The sequence below is a fragment of the Girardinichthys multiradiatus genome, chromosome 15 (assembly GCF_021462225.1).
Source record: "Girardinichthys multiradiatus isolate DD_20200921_A chromosome 15, DD_fGirMul_XY1, whole genome shotgun sequence".
NCBI classification, from domain to species: Eukaryota; Metazoa; Chordata; class Actinopteri; order Cyprinodontiformes; family Goodeidae; genus Girardinichthys; species Girardinichthys multiradiatus.
In genome coordinates, this window is record NC_061808.1 from 22,562,269 (window position 1) to 22,581,835 (window position 19,567).

At 38.1% G+C, this 19,567-nt stretch overlaps 1 protein-coding gene across 4 annotated transcripts in view; it reads left to right on the plus strand.

Annotated features, from left to right (window-relative positions):
• Positions 1–19,078, plus strand: part of stum (stum, mechanosensory transduction mediator homolog) — a 35,309-nt gene extending 16,231 nt beyond the window's left edge. For 2 of the 4 annotated variants that reach the window (XM_047388621.1, XM_047388619.1), the window contains 2 exons: positions 9,786–9,968; positions 10,283–12,048. In XM_047388621.1, coding sequence (XP_047244577.1) covers positions 9,786–9,968; positions 10,283–10,389 — 290 coding nt within the window. In that variant the 3' untranslated portion in view covers positions 10,390–12,048. Of the gene's footprint in view, positions 1–9,785; positions 9,969–10,282; positions 12,049–12,163; positions 12,173–14,935 lie in introns of those variants that run through there. The other 2 variants (XM_047388622.1, XM_047388623.1) reach the window with 2 other exon arrangements.
• The last annotated feature ends 489 nt before the right edge of the window (positions 19,079–19,567 follow it).

Consider the following 19,567-nt stretch of genomic DNA (forward strand, 5'->3'; position numbering starts at 1 on the left):
TACAAATTGGAAACAATCAAGATCTGTCTTATTCAAATGCATAAAAAGCCTGTTGGAAAAATCAAGATGAGATGAAAAACCACATGAATAACCATCTTTAATTCACTTTTTAACACCAGAGTTTGAAGCTAACAAACACTTCTTTAGCTAAAAAAAAACAGTTAGAGCAGACCTGACCTTATTGACAAGAGTGAGGGGCTCACAAGTTAACAGCATTCTGACAATAACATGATGTGAACAAGGCAAAGAAAGCACTAAAGATTCTTTTTATTCTGACATCATGACACAAGATAGTTCAATACATACTTTTTTAGGCCACCTGTAAGAATTTTAAAATCAGATTATACTGTACAAGGATCCATCCGTCTATTGTCTTTTACAATCTACAGTGGAGCATTAAAAACATCTTCGGCACTCATTGATTTAAAATCACTTCTCCAATGTGATCCTTCTTGATCAGTTGTTTTTAAAGTTCTAGTGCAGATAGCTTCTGCTGGACTTGATGTGTGTCTGCATAAGTATATGCTGGCTACATATCCCAATCTGCTTCCCGAATATGCTGTAGAGATAAATGAGGGCATGCAAAACTCATGCAAAAACTAGAGTAAGACTATTGCTTTTCTCCGAAGTTGTCACTGTCAGTAAAATGAAAAGAAGCTTTTGCAAAACCGAAGGAAACGAAACTCTGATGACTTTGTGCATGTAAAATATCCATAGCAGCATGTAATATGGAGTTTTTTAATTTCTTTGTCATGTTTTGGTGCTAATGTATAATCCTTGAGCCTTGAAAGGGGCCCTATCTTGTTTTATGCATGTGTAAAGAACCCTTTGCATTCAAATAATTGGTAAAACAAATATATTGTCATTTCAAAATCAGAAACTTGAAGATGATGCAACTTTTTTGTGAAAATTAGAGAGTTTTGAGTCTGCCTGAGTCTCCAGTGTTTCAGGATCTGACCTTCGCCTCCAGTCAGACACAAGTTCAATTATTTTTATCAATATTTTAGTCTTCATGGCAACATAAAATTAGGAAAAAGTCACTCAGATGTGCAGCATCCCTGTTCTGGTTCACTGCTCCTATTATGTTGTTTTAAGCCTCAACATCAAGCTATTCATGGCTTAAGATATCCAGCAGCCATGAGCATATCTCATTGTAACTGCCTGAGAAAACTTCAAGTGATGTTCATGCTTCTTCTTCTTTATTGACTTTGGGTATTTTTAAAGAAAAAAAGGGAATAGCTAAAAAAAAAAGAAAACAGCTATGGACAATATGTAAGAATATGGGCATCAAAGGGAGAAAAAGTGAAACTCTTCTACTCATTACTTCATTGCCTGGTTGATGTATAATACATGATAAATCCATTAATGGGTGCTGCAGCTCAGTGAAGGCAACACGTGTTATCGGTACCTGACAGGGTGAGCAGAACTTGGAAACCAGACAGGAAAATTGAAAGTAGACAGACCGTATAAATCGTATTCTGAGCCAAAGCTCAGATGGAAGTGATGCGTAACCATGTAACTTGTTGTCAGTCATGTCTGAAAGTGGGCAGTACCATCGGCAGCCACAGCATCTGTTGGTGGGCGAGGCCTCCATGACCTAAAGATTTAACCGTCGGATCCGATCTGAGCGGAGTCTCAGTTTATTTTCCTGCTGCTCTTTTATGTGAGAGGCTTTGAAGTGAGTTTTGGGCGAAAGATTAAAAGGGAGACGACTTTAAATGCAAGAGTTAAGGAGGCTTTTTACATGTCTTAGCCATTTAAGAGAGAGGAAGCTGCTCACTTTTGGGTCTAAAGTATTAGGTGCATTCAGACTTCTCAACCCTCACTTAAAGGACTGTTGCATCTAACAGAGTCCTGTAGATTTATGTCTTCAAACTGAACACTGAGACAAAACCAAGAAATAAACTGTGATCAAACTAACCCGAACATGATCTGTCTTTGACCTTTCCTTCCTCCCACCAAGCAAGATGCAGCTGGCAGCCGGGGCCGTTCCCGCTCCTCCTTCCTTCCACCTGCTCGGCTTGTTAAATTCCTCCAAAGTGACAAGAACTGAAGCTTGCCGAGAGGAAAGGTCCAAAGTTGTGATGCCGCCCACTGGCATTTCTTGTGTGGCTGTCAGTATTCACAGAAATTTCTTCAGATTTTGCAAAAAGAAAACAGAAAAGCTCACAGAGACAATGGCCAGACATCAGCTGACTGGCTGAATGGAGAGATTAGTTTGACTTTAAGAGAAGAGTCACGTGGGGTCATATTTAAAATATGATGCAACTTTCTTGAAACAAAAGATGCCTTTCAAACATAAGATCAATAATTACTTTTTCTTTAAATGATAAGATGGTCAAAAACTACTCATGATACTCTGTGTTTCAATTTTGTATTATGTAATAATTCTTGGAAAGATCCAGTTATTTTACTCTTCTTTCCTTTCAGTATGTTACCAATGATGTATGAGCTTTTTGTGCATAAAAAGCTGTAAAAATCCACATACAACAGAAAACAAAATTGCTGTGAATTACATTTGTTTTTAGACTGTTTTCTTAATATAGTTAACTAAATCAACATGTGGGTTAAGGTTAGTTTCTGCTGAGTCTCTAACCTCCAACAAGAATAAGATGCTGCATTGCTCTATGACATTTTGATTAATAAGCTCGCAGAGCAGAGCAGACTGCAAAAGTTGCGTTTTTGGCAAATTTCTTCTAGTTTATCCCCACAATCAAATGATGAACTTGGAAATATCAGAACAACAGCACTTTCACAGACAAAGCACTAATTTTAAACGAGCAAATGTGATTATATGAGAACATAAATAAAAATTGTGGATTCATGAGGACATGTTATATACATACCCAAATGTATCAGGCTACATATTGTTGGGGTGAAAGAAGGCCTGCTTGGCTGAAAATATCGTGGAGGCTGTAATAAAAGGACACAAAAGGGGGAACAAGACAGCCCTTTTTAAAATCGGTCAGAGTGCCAGAAGTACTACAAGTACAGTTAAAAACTTACTGATGTGCTTTTATTTCTTAGTAATGTATTGTTAAGCTATAATAGAAAATCTGCCCTTAGGATAGAGATGAACGACGTAGATTTTTAAGAATTACATTTTCACAAGAGAAATTGTGGTTAATATTCTGTGTTCTTTAACATACAAGCAAGCTTGGCATCAGTATGGTTGGTGCCTTATTCAAATATGATAAATTAAGCTAATTACCACTGGCAGTAAAAGTCATCCAGAATGATGAGGTTGTTGTCCACATAAAAACCTATCCACACAAAAAATGTTGTCCCCAAAACCATCTTTCCATTCGGCATTTTTTAATAGCTCCCTGTAAACACAACATCTTTCGCAAAAAACTGAAGAGTAACCATGTCAGGCCTGTTTGCCTTGCTGTAACACTGCCATTGTAATTCAATAAGACAATGCTTTTGGAGTTGGGGATAACATCTGGTCATCGTTTTCAAAAAGTTGCACATTGGTTTTCTTCTTAAAGGTTTTGTAGGATCCAGTTTCCGTGAGAATGCAAGGCCAGATTATATCACATAACCTATATCACATAACTCCATGCCTGTGTGTACACGACCGAAATGTGAGTTGATCCAATATATAAGTGTGTGCAATATCATTAACACAGAGGACTGTATGAAATGCAATGTTTCTGGGTAATTGTATTCCTGTGTTGCCAGCCAATAAGAAGTTTATCCTGCTGGGTGGAGATGTTCACACCTGACACAAATAATAGTTTCCAAGATATTAAAAGTTGTTTACTTCATAAAGACAGATGAGAAACAGGGCAGTGAATCAGTGGATTTATTGCAGCTGATATCATATTACCAGAATTGAACAAAAACATCACCATCACAAGATTTTCTTAGATTGTGCTGTCCTACTCTACATACAGATAAATATCAATCAAGTGGCAAACAACAGATCACAATCCAGGCTCACCATGTGTGCATTTTTTGCTGTGTTATACTCTGCGGTTGTCCACAGCAGTAAAAGTCCAGACAGCACACTGGCAGGTTTTGAGCTGCTGTATGTCTTCTCTGCAAACCCCTTAAAGATTTTTTTGCATTTCTTGTTTGTTTTTTTGTCACACTAAAATGTGTAAGATCATTGAACTAATTTTAGTATCTGACATAGATAACTCAGGCAAATACAAAACGCATTTTTCAAAATCATAAATTTCTTCTTTTAAGGGAAATAAACCAACCTATGTGAAAAAGTAACCCTTTCTTCATCATATTCTCACCGACAGCTGTTTAAAACTTTTGAATTAACTGTCAGGCTCTAATTTCAACAATGATTTTGAATAGATAAAAGCATCTCAGATCAGATCGGAACGACTGCCTCAAGTTGTACTCAATTCATATTTGGTGTCCTCACACTTGCATTTTGCTCCATCCAGGCTGGATTTGATCAGAATGCCCAGCATGGGTCTCAGTGGCACCAGAACAGAAAGGAGCATTTAAAGGGTTAAAGGAGAAAAGACTCATTTTGACTCTCTAAGGGTTCCTGAGTTTGTTACCAAAATAAATACTCAAATAAGTACTCACAAGTATTTGTAAGAATATATACATAGAAAAAAAAAACTATTTTTATGCCACTGATTATGAAAATGCAGTCTTCAGTAGTCTGATAAATGGAGTTTATGCTGAAACACAAACATAATCTAAGACCTCTGACTGCTGTGCCAATATCTAAGCCCCATTTATGACCATAAATGGATGAATCAAACACAGTTTTATCTCTGGTGTAGTAAACCAAAAGAAAATACTGCAGTAGATACACATATCATCCATTAGAGCAATTGTCATGCCATTACAAACAATATTTTATTCATGAGACACAGTGATACAATAATGTGATTTGTGGACAAAGATACTGTGAAACATATTCACACAGAGCGTTTACGGTAATAATAAATGCAGTACCATGGTGTTCTGCTGGTCCTGTTGTCCCCAGATAGCAGGATGAGGAGTGATGGTGCAGTCAGGCAAATGACGATTGTCTACAGAGATGATCCCTTATTTCAGGTCATATAATCAGTGGTGGGTTAACATCTTTTAATGAAGGGAGACATGATGCCATGGTGGCTGAATCCTAAGTGGACGAATTACATAGAATGTGTTGTAAAATCCCAATTAGAACTAGATGCCTATCTACTACCAGCGTTTTATGATCAAGCTGTTTATGCTGTAACTTGGTCTACAATCACTCAATATGTTTATCCTGGTAAATAGAGTTTTTGCTGCAATATGGCAAGTGGTCAGTGCAGTGATTTGCCTAAAGCACACAGTATATTTATGTGATTCACTAACAAAAGGTAGAGCATAATCGTAAGGCTGAAAAATATATGGTTTATGAAATCTTTTACAAGTTAAAAAGGATTGGGAAAGAGTGGTGCACATTTGTGTTTACCATGCCTGCCAATCTTTCGTGGCACCACCTTTCATTGTAGCTGTATATATTTTACTGAATGTCTCTGCCAGGTTTACAAAGCTGGAGACTGGAATTTTTGCACATTGTTCTTTGCAAAGCAGCTCAGGCTCAGTCAGACTGGGTGGGTGGTTATTGTCTGTAGACCTTATATTTCAATTCTTAACAAAAGGAGTTATGTTTGGATATATTCATTTCAATTTCTATTCAGTTCAATTCAGTTTATTTATATAGTGCCAATTCACAACACATGTTGTCTCAAGGCACTTCACAAAAGTCAGGTACATACATTCCAATTAGGTTGACTCTAGATACCAATTAAGTGACTCCAGAAGGCATTTGGTTGCCTTGGATTATTCATTTAGGGATATAAAAGAAAAGAGGGTGCATATAAATCCAAACTACATCTATAAGATTTATATTTGTGAAAAAATTGATAATCATGATTTTTTAAATTTGTGCTGGTCTATCACATATAATCGCAATAAAATACATTGAGGTTGCAACTGGACCAAATGTGAAAAAAAGTTTAAGGGGTATAAATATTTGTAAATTCTAGAATTGCGCCGCTCAAGGTGGCAGCAGGTTGGAGTAGTTCTGTTACTTTTGATTTTGATTTATTCTTTTTTGGGAACTATTCCTCTTGTGGTGAATACAGTTGATTTTTTTTGTATGACTGTCCACTCCAGTGTCGGATGCTGTGCAGCTTGGAGGATTTTTCTTAATACTTTCTATTTTTGGACATTTGTTATGATGCATTGCCATGGCAACGGGGTTGTTTTTTACAACCGGGAGCAGCTGATTAATATCTCAAACGCTCAAATAATACTTCAGCTACAACCCCAAATCCCTGATGAGTTGAAAAGGAGACGCCGTGGATGCAGAGCAGGAGCAAAGAGAAGAGAGCGAAGGAGGAAGTTCAAACCATCTCTTCCGTCGATTATGATGGGCAATGTGAGATCGTTGGGAAACAAGTTGGATGAACTCCAAGCCCTACAAAGGACCCAGCCAGAGTACCGGGCATGCAGTATCATGTGTTTTACTGAGACATGGCTGCAGGATCATATCCCCGACTCCAGCGTCTCTCTGCCGGGCTTTTTAACCATACGGGCAGACAGATTTAAAGAGGAGCGTCAAATGTAAATGAGGTGGACTGGCAATACTTGTGAACAACAGATGGTGTAATCCAGGACATGTTACTGTGAAATGTCATCTCTGCAGTCCAGATATTGAACTGTTGGCAGTAAGTTTTTGTCCATATTATTTACCCAGAGAGTTCACCAGTGTTATTTTGGTAACAATTTACGTTCCACCTTCCGCTGTTGCTGACACTGCATGTGATGCCATCAGCTCAGTTGTTGCTAAGCTACAGACACAAAACCCCAATGCTTTTGTGGCAATTTCTGGTGATTTTAACCATGCTTCACTCTCTGCTACACTTCCAACGTCTCAACAATTTGTCAGCTGCTCTACCAGAGAAAACAAAACATTGGATTTGTTTTATGCAAATGTCAAGGACTCATACATCTCTACAGCAAGACCTCCTCTAGGCAAATCAGATCACAATCTTGTTTTTCTCTGCTCAAAATATAAGCCCCTTGTTCAGAGACAACCTGTAATAAAGAGGACTGTGAGAAAATGGTCACAGGAAGCTGAAGAAGCTCTGCAAGGTTGCTTTGAGGCTACAGACTGGGACGCACTGTGCCAGCCACATGGAGAGGACATCAATGCCATGACTGAGTGTGTCACCGACTATATAAACCTCTGTGTGGATAACATCATCCCCACCAGAACCGTGAGATGCTTCCCCAATAACAAACCTTGGATCACCAATGACCTGAAGGACCTGCTTAACAAGAAAAAAAGAGCCTTCAGAGAGGGAGACAGAGAATTATTGAGGATTATACAGAAGCAACTTAAAGTCAATATAAGAGACAGCAAGGAGGTGTACAAGAAGAAGCTGGAGAGCAAGCTCCAGCAAAACAATATCAGAGATGTGTGGACAGGGATGAAGAAGATCACAGGCTTCAAGCAGAAGGATGATCAGACCGATGGAGGTCTGGACAGAGCCAATGAACTGAACACATTCTTCAATAGGTTCAGTTCAGAAACCAGCTTCGCATCCTGCTCTCCTGCTCACAGCCAAACAGACATTCCATCTTCCTTTGACCCACAGGACCCACAGCTGTCCAGTAACACCTCACATTTTTTATCTTCCACCTCAGCCCTAGACCCTTCTGCTTCTACATGTTTGCCTTCAACCATATCAGAAGATGCTGATGCTTCCTTTGCTTCCCCCTTCCACCTGTGTGTCTCAAGAAGTCAGGTGAAGAGACAACTGGAGAGACTGAATAGGAATAAGGCTGCAGGTCCAGATCATGTCAGCCCTAGAGTCCTGAAGGCCTGTGCAGAGCAGCTCTGTGGGATTCTGCAGCACCTCTTCAACCGTAGCCTGGCCCAGAAGAAGGTTCCGGTGTTGTGGAAGACCTCCTGTCTTGTTCTGGTACCAAAGAAAACTCACCCATCAGTCCTCAATGACTATAGACCTGTTGCCCTGACATCTCACATCATGAAGGTCCTAGAGAGACTCCTGTTGGCCCATCTGAGTAAGCAAACAGTAAACCATCAGGACCTCCTTCAGTTTGCTTATTGCTGTGGAGTTGGAGTTGAAGATGCCATCATACATCTGCTTCAACAAACTCACTGTCATCTGGACAAAGCCAGCAGCACTGTGAGGATAATGTTCTTTGATTTCTCTAGTGCATTTAATACAATCCAACCTGATTTGCTTTGTCAGAAACTCCAGAAGACTCAGGTGGAGGCCTCAACAATCTCCTGGATCAAAGACTACCTGACAAACAGACCACAATTTGTGAGACTGAAGGGTTGTGAGTCTAACCAGGTAGTCAGCAGCACAGGAGCACCACAGGGGACTGTACTCTCACCATTCCTTTTCACTCTGTACACCTCAGACTTACAGTACAAGACAGACTCCTGAAATCTGCAGAAACACTCGGATGATTCTGCAGTCGTGGGGTGGATCAGAGATGGACAAGAAGCTGAGTACAGGAAGGTGGTGGACCACTTTGTGGCATGGTGTGGAAACAATCGTCTCATTTTGAACGTGACTAAAACAAAGGAGATGATTGTAGATTTTAAGAGAAACAGGAATAAGTCAAAAAGTATTTCTATCATGGGAGAAGAAGTGGAGGTGGTGGAGGAGTATAAATACCTCGGTGTTCACCTGGACAACAGACTGGAGTGGAGATGCAACTGTGAAGCCATCTACAAGAAGGGACAGAGCAGACTGTACTTCTTCAGGAAGCTTAGGTCCTTTGGTGTTTGCAGCAAGATGCTGCAGATCTTCTATAGGTCTGTTGTGGAAAGTGTGATCTCTTCTACCATCATCTGCTGGGGAAGCAGCATCAGAACCAGGGACTTAAAAAAGCTCAACAAGCTGATAAAGAAGGCTGGCTCTGTTCTGGGGACTCCTCTGGAACCTCTGGAGATCATTGTGCAAAGAAAGATTCTTCATAAAATGAAGAACATTATGGAACCCTGAGCATCCTCTTCATGAGACTGTCCTACAACAACAGTGTCTTCAGTCAGAGGCTTCTTCAGATCTGCTGTAAGACGGAGCGCTACAGGAGATCCTTCCTGCCCACAGCCATCAGCATCTACTACGGCTCTTTGAGGAAACCTTCATAATATGAGCTATAACAACGTTTAATTTCCCTTTGGGATTAATAAAGTATTTTTGAATTGAATTGAATTGAATTGTAAGGTGCCTTATTCTAAGCAGGGGAAGTACAGCAGGTACAAAGGGAGTAGTGTGTTTGCATAAATGTGTGTATGTCGGTCTTGTCTAGCTTGGAGCCTGAAGAGTCGGGGGACTGTGGGATTTCGATGAAATATTATGAACTTCATAAAGATGAAATTTGTGTCAAGAAGATGAATTTTATAACCCTTTCTAAAAAAAACTAATTACATTCCCATCATTGGAAATTGGATGTAATTATACTAGATGAGGATAGAGAAGACTTCCTACCTGTTATCCTGCAGCTCAAGGCCCTGCTGTGAGTTTTACTTCAGATTAACTTGTAAAATGTTCTCTGGTCTATTTCCCAGGGAAGACAGTTGTTTGTTATAACTCACCAGAGATGAACCAGAGTGGAAAACTACTTTAAAAGCCATTAATCATATCAGTCTACAAATGTCACAGAGCCAAATACACGGAAGTGATAAGTGTTGCTGCTTCTGCGACTTTGCAGCAGTTAATAACTTTGTTTTTTTTCTTTGATAAACTGTGCAGCTCAGGATTTTCTCTTTATCTCTATTTATGTTGCAGGAACTTTCGTCTCAGCGTTCACCGTGCTGTGTGGAGCACGCAGCGAGCTGATCTCGGAGCGAGGCGTGTGCTGTGTGTTCTGGCTCAATGTGGCAGCAGCCTTCATCCAGATCCTGACAGCTGTTATAATGGTTGGATGGATTATGAGCATCTTCTGGGGAATGGACATGGTCATTCTAGCGAGTCAGTAACTGCTTTTATCTTTCCTTTTACCTCTTTATCTTGCAGTCAACCTGTAATCAAAGATTGCTTATTTAAATGTAAATCTTATGTAATATGATAGACATTAGCGTTACAATGTAATCCTATTTTATCACTGTGCGGTAAAACCAGTTAAATTATCACCAAAACAGCTGTTTTACATAAATAATTTGATCCTTCTTTTATTTTACTGCCAATTTCTGCCAGAAAGTTCAACAATGAGACATGCTGTTGCAGTGCGACTTTTTGACATCTCTGTCCAAATTCATTAAACATTTGTTCACATTTCACAACAGAGCACGTGCCTGGAACACCTACCAAGGGAGGTGTTCATGGGGCATCCGGAAAAGATGTCACCGCAGTTGACTTTTCTTGTTGTGGAGGAGCAGCGGCTCTACTCTGAGCTCCTCCCGGATAGGCGAGCTCCTCACCCTAAGGAATCATACATAGATTTTTTTTTTTTTTTAATCGTTCCAATTCATAACGAAAGTCATATAAGCACATAAATTACAATTTATTCTACTTAGATCTATTGTAATTCAAACTGATTTATTTCAGATTCTTATATTCTCACAAGCAGCATAATATTTTGGGATTTACTTCCATCAGGCACATCATTGAGTTTTCAAAGTATATGTGGGCATTACCTTTCAATTCTCCTGACTCTGACTGGTTAATAGACATGTCAGTTATTCAAATTGACTGATAGGATGCAGAGATATTTGAGTTGCAGGCTTGTGTTTAAGGTCAAACTTCATTTCTTTTGGTCCTCTTTGAATGGCAAAATGTTTTGAGGTCAGGATGAGTAATAGAAATTAGTCAAAACAGTGTTATTTAAATAGAATAAACACCTATAATGATAAATCACTGAAATATCATTATTTCTCAATTTCCAGTATGGGGGACAAGTAAAATGACATGTATGATGTGTATAATATGTTTCCAAATGTACATTTGGTGTTTGAACAAATCTGTGTTTAAGCATCTGTAAAACTGCAATAACTATAGTTGATCCAAGACATCCTTTATTATTTATAGATATTAGATTTACTACACAAAAAGCAAGAGAGTGTAAAACAGAGCTAGAAAGATGGGCTAATTTCACTTTCTGCTCTGTCAGAAAGAAGGAGGTGAAAAATGTATTCTTCCTCTGGAATGATGCCTGAACAAGCTCCAACACACAGAAAGAGTCCATTTCCCCCCAGTGAGCCAAAGCAGCCTTTGAATTAGCACAGAACTGCCTCCTTTGTGAGCATACATGAGTGTGCACATGTGAGGTGGAAGCTGCCTGCATGCGATCAAAGCGCATCAGCTCACACAAGCCTGTAAGAGAGTGTGTGTTTGCAATTGCAATGCGGTTATTGTTGGTGTCTGTTTGGAGCGAGCAGCCCCCTCACCCCCGGTGTGTCTCTGTACACGGCTCTTGACTGTTTTTCAGGCCTCTGGGCTCTTGTCTTCCTCAACCTTTGCTGCTAAAATCTCTGCCTCTGTTAGCTCCTACAGAACTGGATATTTATTTTGAATTTTCTGGTTAGCGATGCTTTTCAAGCTGAAATTATTCATGCTTGTGTGGTTAGAGTATTAATTGTTAGATCATTACTACAACAAAAATCCCTGCAGCTTTGGGAGTTTATGCCTCTTTTCAGCTGCACTCTTTTTCTTCCTTTTTGCCACTAGGAATTCAATTGGAAACATGGGATTTTTATCAGTCTTCCTCTCTTCTTGATTGGCCTCCATATTTCTTCTTATGTTCTCGCTCTATATCTCTAATGATTTAAGTGTTATTTTCCCCTACTGAACCTTTTTCATCTTTATCTAAGGATTATTCCTATTTGAGCTCACCACATTCTTCCCTCTCCTCTTTCTTTCTCCTATAATATTACTCCCACTCTCTGGCCCCACACCCCGTCTCCCCCTGCCTCTTTCTTCTCTTCATTTCTTTTGACCTCCCAGTCTCAGTCGCCCCCTCTTTTTAATCATTGATCTGGCAAACGTGAGTTGTGTTCCTGTAAATGCTCTCAGAATGTAATGTATCTGGATTAAAATATGATGTCAGATTATATTTAACCCCCACCCCCCTCGTGTTTTGTGGTAGATGAATGCAGCAATCATTGTAAGAAATTATGGCTAACCTTTTCTTTGTCTCTTCTCTCTTTCTCTGCTCTCCTTCATGAAAGTTTCTGATGGTAGGTGTTTTTGTTTTTGTCATCTCAATGTTCCTTTCCTTATGCATAATATCTGACAAACTCTGCAACAACGTAAATTAAAGACATCATATGTGCTATTATTTCAGTTCCTTACCTGTCTGGTGATCTGAGAGAAAAGTTAAAAGTGTAACATAATGAAAGTACAGCTTCCTTGGCTTGTCTTCTCCTTATCTTCCATCCATAAAGACTAAGATCGGGGTGTAAAAACATTTTATTTATCTTTTAGTTCTATCTAGTATCTTAAAGTTTTTACAACAAATCTAAAAACATTAAAGTCATGTTTACATATAGGAGAGAAGGATTAGATATCAATATCAGGTAATCACAATTATTGCAAAAACTGACTGTGATTGCAACAGCTGAACAGCTGCTGCCCACACACATTCAACAGTCAGGCAAATCTCACCTTGAGGGAAAATGTCGTGGCTTATTCTGCATGAAATACTCAAAAACAATGTAAATCTTTTGTTCACCCCCAAATGATGCACATGTCAGGTAAACTAAACCAACTTCAAGTTTGTCATGTACAAAAACACCATTGCTCAGTTGAAAGTTCCATGCTGCGTTCATGCACAACACTGTTTATGGCCCATTAATATAAACAGTGTGATGTGAAGCACCTAAAACATCCAGGACAGTGCCTTGAGGACCAACATTAGTTTGACTGTTTGAATTGTACCTATGAGAGAATAACATTATGGCATACTATGTTACTTTATCTGTAATAACTGGCTATCATTGGAGAATAACCCAGAATAAATTGAAGGTATGCTTTAGAGTGAAGATACTTTTAAATCAAACTCACAAAGTTGTACTTTGAAAAGGTGCATGGTGTAGATATTTCTAATTCTAGCCATACGCTCTTAATGCTCAGCTTGAAGCATTTTCAAGTGGACACAACAACTAAATATTACATTACAGTGACTGATTGATATTCGCAGGCTTGAGATTTTACAACGTTTTTTACACAAAACTTTAAACAAAAAAGCGTAATAACATCTCACTGCTTTTATTGTAAACAGAAAAGAAACAATGATATCTTCAAACTTAATACATATTAATTGTTGGATTTGTTAAAGGAATGTCTATCCATCCATCCATCCGTCCATCCATCCACCCATCCATCCATGCATCCATTAATATTTAAAATATTAACATTCAACATTCCAAGAATTCTGGCCTTCCCATCTGTTCATTTTAAACTTGAGACAACTAATCAAATGTAATTTAAAATAAAATTTAAAAAAGGGATTCAATAGGATGTTTCCCACATTGACTAAAAGACTAAATTAAGCAAAGTTCATTCGGCGAGCCCAACTTCACTCTGCTTCCTAAACAAATTCTTGTGCTCAAACTCAGTTGTAAAACTCCCTTTCATGTCACTCCTGTGGACGTGAAGAAGTTGTTAGCACGTTGCTTATTTTTGTGTTACATGCCTGTACCCACTGCTCACCAAAAACTAACCTGGAGTCTGCTGTCTGCTTCTGCAATATTTCACACATTCAACCACCCACCATCTTCACAACCTTTCTTCTGTTTGAGATTCTGAATAGGAGACAATTGTCAGGTGAAGCCAGAATGTGTGCTGCTTTTTTTACTGATATTTCTGGTCAGAAATGTAATGTATATACAGTCATCATGGGTATGAATGTCATTTGAGTTTTAGACTGAGGGGTGCATTTAAACTGTGCTTTTTCCTGAATGGATTGATTATACAACAAGTAAAATGTATTGTAGGTTTTCTCTAAGCCACACAGTGTGAAATAATACAGTACATACAGGATCAAATATTTTTATTCATCTCAAATAACATTTGGTTTGGCTTTTTATACCTATTAACAAGTTTCTGCCATAATAGTGGCTGAATATTTGAACGTATTTGAACTCGTTTTGGCAGAATCAGAGGAGTTCATTTAAATTGCTTGGTTCCTTGTAAATGGCTATTAAGTATGGCCCATTAATTTTTAGTGGGGTTTATGTCTGAGTCAGTCCAAAAGCTTAATGTTAGCCAGCTTTATTCATTCCAAAACCAGTTTTATTCAGTGTTTGGGATCGTTGTCCTGTTGGATCACAAAGTTGTCTCCAAGTTTCAATCATCTGACTCAAACTGTCCCTCTCAGATGAAAGGAAATTATTCAGGCTGTTCAAAAACTACTTGAACCACCATGCCTCTGCTCCAAATTTAACACCTTTGAGCTCAACTGATATTAGTGGCTGCCCATAATCCAAATACCTTACTTTTTGTAACCTTTTTTCGTGGCCCTAGATGCATTTATTTTTTTTGTTATTTTCAAAATAGGCAGATAGGAAGTAGAATGAAGAGAGGCGGAAGACATGCAGCATGGGTCTCCTGGGTCGGTACTTGAACCCGGGATGTATATGGGTCACACCCTCTACCGCTATGTCACTTTCCGCGCCCACCAAATACCTTCATTTCTTGATCAGCTGAGACAAAGATAGACTTATTTCGTAACAATAGCGAGAGGAGTGTTTTGATCATTTGTAGTAAAATCCACCTTTGGTGTGCCCTGAAATACAATATAGCTCAGTATGATTTATTCTTATTATGAGTGTACACAAACTTCTGACCAGAACTATAAGTCTTTCTATTCAGACTGGTCAGTATGTGCTACAGCATGAGCTACTAATACTTTGTGCTGTTACAAGATTCTCTGCTTTTTGTCTTTTTCAAATTCTACAAATAGAAAAGGTGACATTTTTCTGTGTTTCTTGATTCCTCAGGTTGTAGAGACCAAGGTTTCCCTCAAGATGTCTGAGGCGTGTCTTTCTCACATTTACTGATGGATCGTGTGGTCAGTTTGCCCAGTAGAACCACCGTGAAGGCTTTTACCCTGATAATGAGTTCACAACAATGTGTGGCAGAGATGTGATAAAAAATTAATAGACATGAATTGACTGGTGGCTGGCAACCACACTGAAGTTGTTTATATTTGCAAAAAGAATTGGGATTTAAAAGAAAGATCATTGTGTTTTATTTTAGAGAGAATTTAAAGAGTGCATTTAAAGATTCGAAGCTGTTATTTTTGTCAAAAAAAATAGCTGCTAACGTTTGGTATCTGCATCTTTGGCTACAATTTGAGAAAATCTAGTTAAATTGTGAATCCAACAAAAAATGGTATTTCATCAAATAATACAATGTGGTGAAACTTTACAAAATGGGGCTAAACGATTGTTTCCTCTGCTGAAATGGAGAGTGAGTACATAAGATCATCTTTGGTTTATCTGAGGAGGTTTGCTCTATCCTTGTATAAATTTGGATTAGCACAAGCTAGGGCATTAGCATCACCATCTTTTACTTGGAAATCTTACATTATCACCGAATTACTTCATCCCTGTTTGAACTTTTCTCAGTTCTTTATTTTTTTTATTATAATGGAAAGAATCAAAATATTCAACAGCACACTACAGTAATGGATAGCTACTATGTGATCATAAACTAATGCTAACACTTCACAAAAGTTGCTAGCATGGAATCAGTGCTTTGCCAAATGATCATGTATTTCTGAACTCAATTATTCATAAAGTATTATTTTGCTGGTCAGAACTCGTATTATAAAAACAAATCCATTATAATGATGTAACCATTGGCTATGTATACGCAATTGCTAGCTGCTAGTTTCAACATGTTTGTATAGAAATGTTAAGTCTTTCTAAAATGACTTATTCTTCCTCAGTATTTGTTTGGAGTTTTAACACCTCCTAAATATGTAAATGAGTGCCAACCGGATTTTACACATTATTCAAGCATCAAATCTTAAAAAAAACATCTCGCTCTGTTTGGTGTGGCCACAATCCTGTCTGTCACATTAAAGCAAAGATACAGTTAAAGCTGAGTGATTCTATTTGGTATACTTGGTTCTGACCCCCACAAATTGATATGGAATAAGGTTGAAGTTGAAGAATAGGAGTATTAATAGACAATGTGATGGATGCAATGTCGGTGACTAAAAGTGGAACAGTTACAGCTGAGGAATCTGAGAGGGGCATTGGGTTCAAAGGGAGAGGAATCCATAAACTATTCTCTGAGCAATCGTTGCTCCAAACAAGAGCTTTCCCAGGATACCCAAACTATGGACTGCATTACTGGCATTTTTTAAGAAAGTCTATCCACAAATGTCAGAGGTCATGGAGCATGGAGACTGAGCAGCTTTATCAAGATTGAAAAGTAAAAACTCCAGGATCCAGATCAAGACCAGGGTAAAAAGTTCATAACGTCTTAGCTGGATTCGTTTCATGTCATGCAACAAATTCACGCCTTTCTATTGTAGGGCACTTGATTATAATCCAAAGTAATGCATTAAATCAAAATCTCTGTTAGATTGCTTGCTGAAAATATTGTAAAAAGAAATATATGTAGAGGCCACTCAGAGGTAGCTTAAAACAGACTCAAACCAAATAAGGGTCAATTTGTGTCTATTGTAAGTTTTCTTAAATTTAAACAAGTCAATCTGGGTTTTTTCTTCAGAAAACTATGTACAAGCTGAGAATAATTTGATACACTGTGGACAGATTATAACAGTTTGCTGCTTTTCACTTGATTGGGTCTGCTGACATTTTAATTACTCCAATTAACACAGTGCAACATGCTGAGTGTATTAAAAGTGTTTTATTAAACATTTTTGTAAGTTCTTTCAGCTGGATAAAGCATGGTGTTATTTTAAAACTTTAATTATCCTGGCATTGCTATTGTTTCCTGCCACTGTAGCTTAGAATATTAAACACTGGGAAAATGGGAAGATTTTTTTTTTGTATTATGCAGGACAGACAAAGCAAGCAAATTTATAATTAAAGGAGTAATTATGTCGATTGAATCAAATTCAATGTGAATATTTCAGGTTTAGTTCCTGTACCTTTTATTTATCGTCAGTATTTTTAACCAAATGCCTTTTCAATGATACTGCCGTGTTTTGTATAAAGATGTTTTTATGTCTTTTTCTGTTGTACAGTGTTTATATGCGAGAAAGTGATGATGATAATAATAATGAATGATATCTGTAAAGGCATATTATTCTATTCCTTACAACTGATTCATGTTCTCGTAGGTTTCAATGACTGAGTGGTACTGCAGTGTTTCATTTTATTTAGATTTAGTTGCATTTCATACATTTATAAATGATAGTACTGTAAGTGCATAAATATAAATATAGTAACTTCTGATATGTGTCAGGGGTATTCTTCGGTAGTTGTATTATGTTTATATTCAATAATGACATTGTGCTAGCGTTTTTTGGCCATACAGTGCTGTGAAAAAGTATGTGGTACGCTCTGTCTTTGCTTTTTGTAACACATATTATATCAGACATATAACCTGAGTAATTACAAACTGCAGTTTGTGAATTATTATTTTGTGTTTCAATGTGAAAAAGCTATCCAAACCAAGCTGTCCCCTATGTGAAATCACAAGTTAACAGTGATTAATAACAATTTTTGTTCAGCTAAGTTCAGTTTAACCGGCCACACCTAGGCCTGATTACTGCCAGATCTGTCCCTTAAATAGAACCCGTCTGACAACATGAAGTAGGCTAAAGACCTTAGAAAGCATCATGACTCAGTCTCAAAAATAATCGAGAGTAGTTAAGAATTAAAGTCATTGAACTGTGTCAGTCTAAAAAGGGTTACAAAGCCATTTTTAAGGACTGGGAATCCAATGAACCACAGAGAGAGCCATTATCCAAAAGTGGAGAAAACATGGAACAGTGGATAACCTTTCTATGAGAGGCTAGCCCAACAAAATTACTCCAGGAGTGCATTAACAACTAAACCAAGATGTTTAAAATTACCCAGAATAACATCTAAAACACTGCAGGCCCTGCTTGTCACAGTTATTGATTCAACAATAAGAGAGGGACTGGGAAAAATTGCTCCATCCATCTTCAATGAAGAAAACCATTCCTGACCAAACCTCTGACAGTGACCAAGCTTTGCATGCCATTACATTAAGTCAAACATACAGTCATGATGGTAGTGTGATGGCCTGGGGCTGCTTTTCTGTTTCAGTCTCTGAAAAACCTGCTGAAATTGATGGATCCATGAATTTAGTTCTCTAGTAGAAAATCATAAAGACTATGATTTTGCGACCATAACCTTGGGAAATGCAGCAGAGAATGGTCTTAAGCACATCAACAAGTCCACCTTCTTTGGGATGGCACCGAGAAACAAACAAACGGAGGTTTTAAAGTGGCCTAGTTAAAGTTTGGAATAAAATTTAGTTGAGATGCTGTGGTATGACCTTAAACAGCCCATACATTAAAAGAAATCTGCAAAAAAAGACCTACTTTCCCTGGATCACTTCTCCACCCTTCTCCAACTTTTCATGTAGGGCCTGATTGGTTTGGCCAGCTTTTGGCACCATAGAACGGTTTGGAGCATTTTCTTTGTGCATGCACATCTTTATATTGTCACATGAATGTATATAGTAACACATATGCTTGCAAATACATATGCAGATTTAGAACTTTATGTTGATTTTCAGCTTAATTCTGTGGCTTTGCAGCTCTAAGATAAACATAAGCAACTTGAAGAATGATGCAATAAATAGTCAGCTTGATCTTGGTCATTTACAGGTCAGTGTGTGTGGAAATTAATGACAAAATTATGAGGTTTGTTTTTTCAATTTAAATCACAAATGTTTTCCTCCTGTTTTTTACTTTTAAATAGCTGGTTTAGGGACTAGAGAGTTTTCTGTCTTACATGCAGCAACCATATGCTCAGCTTTTATAAATAAGGTGTGAATTTATACGTGACTCATAAATAAGCCTACACGTCTGAACACGGCTGTGGAGCCTCCTGTTGATGGTGATGTGGCAGTTGTCAGCACTCATGTCTTTGTTGTTTTGAACATTAAAAGAAAAACCTTAATCCACACTCGTGGTTTGCAGGGATTTTTTTCTAGATTTGCTTGCTGAAACACAAAAACACCAAATGTGTTGAACTGAAACTGTTTCTCAAACAAATTGCCAACCACTTTGCATTTCTTACAGTAAAACTTATTCTAAGGCTTGATTTTCCACGATTACTCCAAATTACATTATTATTTCTGTTTCCATGGCAAATTTAAGAATAGCCTTACTAACTATCTCTACTGTGATCATGGTTACGATGGTGAAAATAGTGCCATACCACACTGAAGTAAACAGTTGAGGTCTAATTTCTGAGCTGTGTTTGTCTGAAATGATTGCAGAGGCTTGCTGGCTGTCCTGTCTCACCAAATAAGGATTTGTTACTGCCTGCTCTTGGTGACCAGACAGCTCAGTGTGCAACATTCTCCCATCCCTCCAATCGAGCTCTCAGTCGTGTAAACACAGCCGGACTCAGAGCTGCTTTTCCGAGACTTGACTTTGGATGCGACTCAGA